Here is a 9,656-nt window from a genome sequence, read left to right on the forward strand (position 1 = left end):
ACTACTCTCACAAAAAATAGTTTACAATTAACATTTTTTGCTCATTCTAATAATTATTCTCAAACTTTGACATTTTATACGATACCGGAAATAACTGGGTTAACACCGCCGGAATTATTTTATGCCGAGAATTTAGAAATTCCGAAAAACATCAAACTCGCTGACCCTAAGTTTTACATGCCACAACCGATTGATATGTTGATAGGAGCGGAGCCTACTTTATCATTGATGTCAGTTGGGCAAGTAAAATTAGCGGACGAACATTTTCAAGTCTGTATACAAAAAACTCTTCTTGGCTGGATCGTGGCAGGTAACACCATGACGCCTGATCAACCCTTTCCTTTATCTTGTAACTTAACCCGTCTCGAAAAACAAATGACCGACTTTTGGAAGTTAGAAGAAATCAGTTTTGAAAAACCAAAAGCAAAACATGATATTCTATGCGAAAATCATTTTATTAATAATATTAAACGTGACCCTAGTGGTCGATATATTGCTAGGTTACCATTTATTAAAGGCGATCGTACGCTGGGTGACTCTAGAGCAGCAGCCTATCGGCGCTTTCACGCATTAGAAAATAAATTTATATCTAATTCAGAATTAAAATTAGAATATCATAAGGTAATGCAAGAATATCTTGATCTCGGTCATATGTCACTTGTATCAGATGATTCTGATCATAGATATTATTTACCGCATCATGCTGTGATTAAAAAATCCAGCTCGACTACTAAGGTTCGAGTAGTCTTTGATGCATCTGCTAAATCAAATAATAATAAATCACTTAATGATATTTTAATGACAGGTCCTACTATTCAAAATACCATTTTCACTCAATTACTTAAATTTCGTTCACATAAATATGTCCTCACAGCTGACATTGAAAAAATGTATCGTCAAATTCTATTACATAAAGACGATCGAGCATACCAAAGAATACTTTGGCGTGTGGGCGATCAAATTAGAACTTTTGAATTAAATACAGTAACTTTTGGCATAACCTCTTCTCCATTTTTGGCTATCCGCACTATTCATCAATTAGCTGATGATGAAGCAAATCATTTCCCACGTGCTGCGCATATTCTAAAAAACGACTTGTATGTTGATGATCTTTTAACAGGTGCAAGTAATATATCAGAAACGCGTCAGCTTCGTGATGAAATTGTTAAATTATTAAAACGTGGTCAATTCAATATTCGCCAATGGGCTTCTAATGAACCAAAATTGATAGCAGATTTATCTAATGTCAATGTTAATTCTAATTTTTTACTCGATAAAAATTGTACCTTAAAAACTCTTGGTATTTCATGGGAAGCAAAATTTGATGTAATTAAATACTCAGTAAAATCTATTGTAATGCCAGAAAAAATTACTAAAAGAAATATTCTGTCCGAAATTGCAGGAATATATGATCCCTTGGGACTAGTCGGGCCAGTCGTCTTGCACGCAAAAAAGATTATGCAAGAAATATGGCAGGCTAAGGTTGATTGGGATAAATCCGTCCCCATTCATATATATACGTCTTGGCAGATTTTTGTTGACGAATTAAAATATCTAAATAACATTTCCTTTGATCGTCATATTTTAACCGACATTGGTTGTGACGTTCAAGTACATGGTTTTTGCGATGCCAGTAACATAGGTTATGGTGCATGCCTTTTTATAAGAACGACTTTAGCAGACCAGTCTATACATTGTAGATTGTTATGCGCCAAATCTAGAGTCGCTCCTATAAAACAAATAACCATACCTCGCCTTGAGCTTTGTGGAGCTCAAGTATTGACTCAACTATATAAAGAAGCTTCAAGCTCTTTCAATTTTGTACCGTCAAAAATAATTTTTTGGTGTGACTCTACTGTTGTTTTACACTGGTTGAAAACTCCGCCTAACCTATTAAATGTTTACGTTGCCAATCGAGTAGCTAATATTCAAGAATTGTCTGAAAGTGCTTGTTGGCGACACGTAAAATCTGAGGACAATCCAGCTGACGCTCTATCACGAGGTCAGCTGCCTCAAGCATTAGTTGCCAACAAACAATGGAGTTTTGGTCCTTCTTGGCTTCAAGAAGTTGAAGCCCAATGGCCTGAGCCCATTGAAATTCTCGATAAAACTAATTTAGAATACAAGAAAAATGTTTGCTTAATTATTTCTGAGCAACATTTTTTCATAATCAATACCTTAATAAAAAATTGCTCGACTTATCAAAAATTATTAAGAACATATGCGTATGTACGAAGGTTTATCCTCGCCTTAAAAATACGCTGTTCTAAAACAGATGACAAATCATCTGAAATACTTCAAAATAAATTTTTATCAAGTCAAGAGATTGCTCAAGCTGAGCATGAGCTTTTAATCTGGATTCAAGGTGTATATTTTGAGACGGAAATTAAAATTTTTAGCTCGCAAATTCAAAGTAAAAATACACGATTTAATAATCTATGTCCATTTCTCGACGAGAAAGGCCTACTACGCGTAGGTGGGCGTTTAAAACGAGCTAAAATTTCCTATAATCAAAAACATCCTATTTTATTACCGTCTAAAAATTATTTCACTGACTTAATTATAAAAGACATTCAATTTAGACAATTACACTCAGGTATACAAACTACCTTAAATGCCATGCGTCAACGTTTTTGGGTACTTGATGGAAGAAATCAAGTACGCCAAGTCATACGTAAGTGCATGACTTGTTTCCGCTTTATAGCTGAAGCGGAAAAATTCAAAATGGCTGACCTGCCTGAAGATCGAGTCAATGCCCGAAATGTATTTAAAAATGTCGGTATTGACTATTGCGGTCCATTTTTCATAAAAGAGAAAAAATTCCGTAATACAACTAAAATAAAAATATATGTATGCGTCTTTGTGTGTATGTCCGTAAAGGCAGTACACTTAGAAGTAGTTAGTGACCTAACAACTGAAGGTTTTTTAGGAGCGTTGCGGCGATTCATTGCAAGACGCGGTACCCCTGTTAAAATTTACTCAGATAACGGTACCAATTTTATCGGTGCGAAAAATCAATTAAAGGAATTATATAATTTACTAAATTCTGATGAGCATCAACATCTGGTAAATAACTTTGCAGCGTCACATATACCAAGAATATCATGGAATTTTATTCCACCATTATCACCTCATCAAGGGGGACTGTGGGAATCCACAGTAAAATTGTTTAAACATCATCTCAAACGGGTAGTAGGTGAATCACTTTTCACATATGAAGCATTCACCACCTTCACCACTGAGGTTGAAGGTATTTTAAATTCAAGACCTCTCACACAGATGTCCTCTGATCCAAATGACCTTAATGTCCTTACACCTGCACATATTCTAATCGGTGAACCTATTCGAAACTTGCCGGAACAAGATTACACTGATACACCCACCAATAGATTATCATTTTGGGAACATATTACCAAGATGAAACAACATTTCTGGGCTCGTTGGCATATTGAATATTTACACGAGTTACAGAAACGTCATAAATGGGCTAAGGACACCGCTAACATTAAAGTTGGCGAAATGGTCCTCCTGGTGGAGAAAAATGCTCCGTGTACTAGTTGGCCACTTGGACGAGTGATCGAGGTATATCCCGGAGCTGACCAAGTAGTCAGAACCGCAGTCGTGAAGACGGCCAATGGGACCTACACCAGATCAGTCACATTGCTGTGCCCGCTGCCATTCAATGACGTCACACCAGTTCCGAACCAATAATTATCAATATTTGTGTCTTTTTATTATGTAATCTGTTACAGGAGGAATTGGAACCAGTACATATTAAATTAAAATTAAAAAAAAAAAATATATATATATATATATAATGATAATAATAATAATTAAAATATTTTCTGTATAATATGCTAAATTTAATTGATCATATTACTATGTAATTATTTCAATCTAGAATCATGATATTTTAAACTAACGTCATAGGTCAATAACTTAATCAATTAGATTTTCGATTTTCTGAAGTTTAATTAATAATTAGAATAATGATCTTTTCAATTTTTCTAAATAACCAATTTTCTAAATTTTAATTTGATTATATTTTCAATTTTCAAACTATCGATTGTCATAATTCGATTTATTATAATATGTTTGTAATTAATATATTAGGAATATAAGATAGTGTACTGGCCAGGTTTTACCATGGTTTCCCTGAGCCTTTTACGGAATCGGGTACACTCAAAAAGACGATGCCATGGGTGCACAAGCACATCGCACTTACACTGATAATTATCATATCAAATTATCAAATATAAAAATATTTTTTATCATCATGTATCAACTATTGAATAAGTAATTTTAAATGCAATATTTGAGTTGATCGTGTACTCTCTCAACGGGGGGAGTATGTTCCGTCGGAAAGAGAGGTAAGTGAGAAGAGAGAGAGAAGGAAAAAAATAAAATTTATTTGAGAAAAAATAAGTTTGAAAATGTAAAATAAAATAAAAAGTAAAACGTACAACACATTGAGCTAGCGTGTCTAATCCTCTGACGGCACGAGTCGATGCCGACTAATCCCTCAAACTGACAACGTTTGCCATTAGAAAAATGTTGCAGTTTGAGGACAATGAGGATTAGGCCGCTGACCTCGAAGACCACCCAGTCTTTCGAGGAATACCATCAAATATGTGTAAAAACATTTTGGAAGTTTTGTCGGGTCCAAGCGACGCTTGGTTATACAAGCGTCGTTTGGCCTTCTAGAATTTTCTAGATTTTTCATTACTAAGGCCCAGAAGCTGGTTAGCGTCCTGGACCTTTTTTCTAGAATCAGTTGCATTTGCAAACCCGTAGACTACGGAGCTCTCTCTTGTCACTTGCTATTATAAAAATCAACTTAAATAATTTCAAGTTTAATAAAATAAAATTAAATTAATTTCATTAATAAATTAAATAATAACATAAAATTCAAATAATAATTTACATGATAATAATTAAAATTAAACAGTAAAAAACAAAAAATATCATTGTGTTAATTATTTAAATTAACTACCCTCAACTCCTTACTCGATATAAATCCCTTAACGGGCAATATATCCAACACTATCAAAAATTCTCAATTGAAATCAATGACAGAATAAAAAATATATCCACACCAATACCACATAAAAAAACAGTAAAATATCTTGGTTTTCACCTAGACCACTTGGCAAGAGGTGATAAACATGTTGACGAAGCCCTCAAAAAGGCTCAAGCAGCATTTAGAACCAATAGTAAATTATTCTACAATAAAAAACTATATCCAAGAGCAAAAGTTATATGCTATATGCTATTAATAAGACCAATAATAACATATGCTGCACCAATATGGTGGAACATCAGTGCCAATGAGATGGAAGCAATAAGAATGTTTGAAAGAAAATGCCTAAGATCCTGCTTGTCAACATACAGATCAGCACACACTGGATTCAAACATTACATCAGCAATAAAATAATATATGCAGATGCAAATATACCAAGAATAGACAATTTTATCATCAAACTAGCAAGAGATTACTACAGCAAAATCCAAGATTTAAATAACAAACTGTTCCAAACAATGCTGGTACCATCAACAGCAATGCTAAACAAAATGAACATATCAACATATATCACACCACAAGCGTTTGTCACATTGGATCATTTGGGACTAATCCAAGACCAAAATAATATACCAATAATATATCACTGGGCAAGAAACAAAGGTGACAAAAAAATACTAATGAAAATAGATGACTTTCTTAAATTCAAATATAAATTTAAGTTCTCAACAGAAATACCTCCTGTTGACCAACAAGACAACCATCGTCTAAACCAAAAAAAATACTGGTGGCTTAATGAAAATGCCCAACATATAAAAGAACTTGAAACAAGACTGAATATCTTAAGAGAAATAAGATATAATAATAGAAATTAAACACCACAGTCCCAAGATACACAACAACAATCAAAATCTCAATCATTTTTTTAAATATATAGTAATACTAGACCATCTAGTATTACTTGACTTGTTGGTTTTGCAAAAGGCCTTTTCCAACAAAAACAACAACAATAAAGCATCAGTTCAACACTTCAAAAATACAACTACCAGAATAAACAAATCAGTACTCACAAGCTAATACATCAAGACTGGATTTGAGTTGCCTGCTTCCACCAGGCCATGTCTTCAACAAACCCCTCCCTTGTATATATTGTATAGACCCTTTTTTAAGTTTTTTCTACGTCTTAAATTAACACCAAATAAAATGTATTTTACTTTTATCAGAAATAAACTTTTTTAAAAAAAAAAAAAAAAAAGTATAGCAGAGAGTATACGAGAGAATGTCTACAAGAGAGTATACAAGAGAGTGTACGAGAAAGTAAACGCGAGCGCGTAATGCTAGTAGGGCCTCGAATTTTGTTGCTACCCTCCGTAAAGAAGTTTCACTTCAAAAAAGTATTATTTGAAACTTATTAATTTATTGTAATTTATTTAAAAAATAAAAAGAACTAAAATCTGGTCAGTCTGGGACTGACAGACAGCTGTGTTTCGACCCGGGCCACAGGCCCCAACAAAACACTTTTTTTCAGTTTAGTATACGAAATTCATACGTCATTCTTTTGGATTCAGGATTTCATTTTTTTCTTTTCCATGCATACAATTGATCTATTTATAGATTCAAAACGCAAACCAGCTGATTAAACAACAGATTATAAACTACATGATTCTTTGTTGTGATCATGCTCCTGACAAAATCAATTCCATGAATAAATTATGGATCAACTCATGTAGATACATTAACAGCGTATTGTTGCATGTACACTCTTAATTATAAGCTATATAAAGTGTAAAATAAGTTGTATTCTAAGTATCAGTACGGATAATCTATTCATAATTACAAAAATGATAAACCCTTCAGGTGGTATATTTTTTTTCCGAGCTTCTTTTGATGACGTTGGAACTAAATAATGTACTATTTTCATTTATAATTTGTTCTTCAATACAAATTTTTTTTTCAGTATTAAACGGCATTCAGTCACGTACAGTTTGAAAACAAAGTTAGTTAGCTGAAAAGAGCGTGAAAGTTTATTGTTTATAATATTCTGATAATAAATATGGATTATTTACGGGATAATAAAGTTCGGCCATCAATTGAGCAGGGATCTTTGCCAATTCGTTTATTCTTATTGGATGATGTCGACATTGAGCGAGGGAGGAAATTACAAAAAGTACTAAGGAAAATATCTCCAACAAACATGGTTGGGAAACTCAATAAAAATTATCACACCAATTGATAAACAGCAGGCAGAGTTGTTATTCCTGTCTATGATTAACGCTTATTACATTGACCCTACGCTGAGAAAAATTATTGAGAAAGCATGACAATCCTGATACGAAATAGAATACCAATAATTTTTATTCTTTTTGATAATAAAATTCTTTTAATATTTAATCGTAGTTGATAACTATCGATATTAAAAATTGTTAATCAGCATAACAATGTTTTCTCGACAATTTTTGTCAGAAATTTTTCTTAGTGTATGATAATTGCTAGTATATGCGACGAATACTTATTTTTTTAAGTTTGGGAAAACGTTGAAGTGCAATTGAAATACAACATGGCCGTGCAATGGCTCCAGCCTGGCAAAAAGTTGCCATGGCTTGGCTGCCAGTCTTGGTTCATGCTCAACCCAGACCTAGGGAGTGACACCAATTTAAGCTTGGCTACCAACACTCAATACTAGCCTATGCATTGGCTGCCAATACTTGGCCAAGACTTCCAAAAATTTAATAATTTAATTAAAAAAAATTCTTTACAAAAGTTTGAACAACTTAATTTTTTTATTCATATAATTAATAATTTATTTGACATAAACAATTACACCATAAATACTTGACATCACCAGGGTTCGAACACGGTATCTCCTAGTGGTAAAACCAGAGCCTTACTTACTTAACGACAGAAGCGACAATTAAAGATAATGAAAATTTGTTGTACTTAAATATTCATTATAATCATAGCAATCCTATGGAATCCACCGACACTAGGCCGATATATAAACTTTATTTGTTTCATATTATACCTCGGAATGCATTTTCATAATTTATAAAAAAAAATTTTCTCTTGAAATTTTCATTATAACATATATGGAAAAAAAAAAAAGAGTAGTTGTTATATATTATTGAACAAACAAATTTTCAATATTGAATACATAACAGCGGCTTTTAATAAATTCAATATTCATATACGTCGAAAGAATAAAAAATAATCAGTTTTGGTTACCCAAAGAACAATTGAAACTCGGCTGACGAATGGCAAGTCACAGGTTGGCCAGTCTTTAGTGTGCCAACTTTTGGGTTGATTGTATATTCCCAGTCTTTGCCACCCAATAATTGGCTAAGGCTTGGCCAATGAATGGTTGGTCAATGGCTCAATCATTTTTTTCCAGTCTTGGCCACCCAACAATTTACTAAGACTCGGTCGATGAATGGCTGGTCAGCTTTTTTTCAACCAATGGTCGGCCAAGCATGGCATACGAGCCTTGGTAAGTAAATAACCAGCCAAGAGTCACTCAAGCCTTAGCCCATGGATGGCGCACAATTGGCTGCCAAGCATTGGGACAAGGCTTGGCCGTGTTGTGAGTCTTAGCAATTCTTACACGGGTATGATGTTGCTAGTAGTATTTGTGGTAACCGTTGTATTTATACAAATACGATTTAAACATATATATAATACAATATATATGTTTTCCCTGTGCATATTCGCTTCTTGAGTTGAATTAATTCGTACAAAGTTACTATTTTCATTATCTATTACAGGAAAATGAGAGTTTTTGGAATATTATAAAACCAATTATTGCTGTGTCACAATTTTTTGGAAATTTTCCCATAAGCGGTCTTTATAATTCAAAACCAGATGAATATGTTTTTAAATTTTCATCGTTTATCACGAGCTATTCAGTGATGATTATTTCACTTATCGGTATTGGTATTGCTGCAACTTTTAACGAAGTGATTCACTCTACAAAAGGTGAAACTTTTACGTTTAGTTCAAATTCTGAATGTTTTTGTGAATTGTGAATAAAGTCAAGGCTTTAATTTTGTTTTTATTTTTTCAGACGATTTTTTTCTGAAGTTTTGGTATACCATTTTTTATGGATATAATTTTTTAGTGCTGCTTATAATATTTTTCAAAACACCTAGTTGGATTAAATTGCAAATAAATTGGCGTCGTGTTGAAGAAAAATTAGACAAGTAAATATTTTTTAAATTATTTATGTTCGTTTTTCAGGTTTATTACAATAAGCGTGGACGTTAATATGCCCGAGTAGAAATTCAGGTCAGGTTCCGATCAAGCCCTGATCAGGCTTGCCTGATTTCAAATCCAATCTGGATCCAGAATGGATCAGGATACCTGATCAGGCTGTAGTAAAGATACATGATTCATAATGGATCCAGATTCCGGATCGAAACTGGATCAGGATGCATGATTTATTCAAAAATAAAAAAAAAAATTACTAATTTCAAATTTATTTTTTTTTTTATTTGAAAACTAATGCTTAACAGAATACGGATAAACTTTATTAATACGAACTGACGTAACTGATAATTTACCTAACTAATTATCGCTACGACCGGGGTTCGAACCTTTCGACACGGGGATTACAACGCTAGTACTTGACACGCTCGGCCATTG

At 33.2% G+C, this 9,656-nt stretch overlaps 1 protein-coding gene across 1 annotated transcript; it reads left to right on the forward strand.

The window, feature by feature from the left end:
- Positions 1-375: 375 nt before the first annotated feature.
- On the forward strand, positions 376-9,040 carry LOC122850827. Its single transcript, XM_044149890.1, has 2 exons — positions 376-1,326; positions 8,780-9,040. The coding sequence occupies exons 1-2, from the start codon at positions 376-378 to the stop codon at positions 9,038-9,040; spliced, it is 1,212 nt and encodes a 403-aa protein (XP_044005825.1).
- Positions 9,041-9,656: the final 616 nt, after the last annotated feature.

Source organism: Aphidius gifuensis, linkage group LG3, assembly GCF_014905175.1.
Source record: "Aphidius gifuensis isolate YNYX2018 linkage group LG3, ASM1490517v1, whole genome shotgun sequence".
Taxonomy (NCBI): Eukaryota; Metazoa; Arthropoda; class Insecta; order Hymenoptera; family Braconidae; genus Aphidius; species Aphidius gifuensis.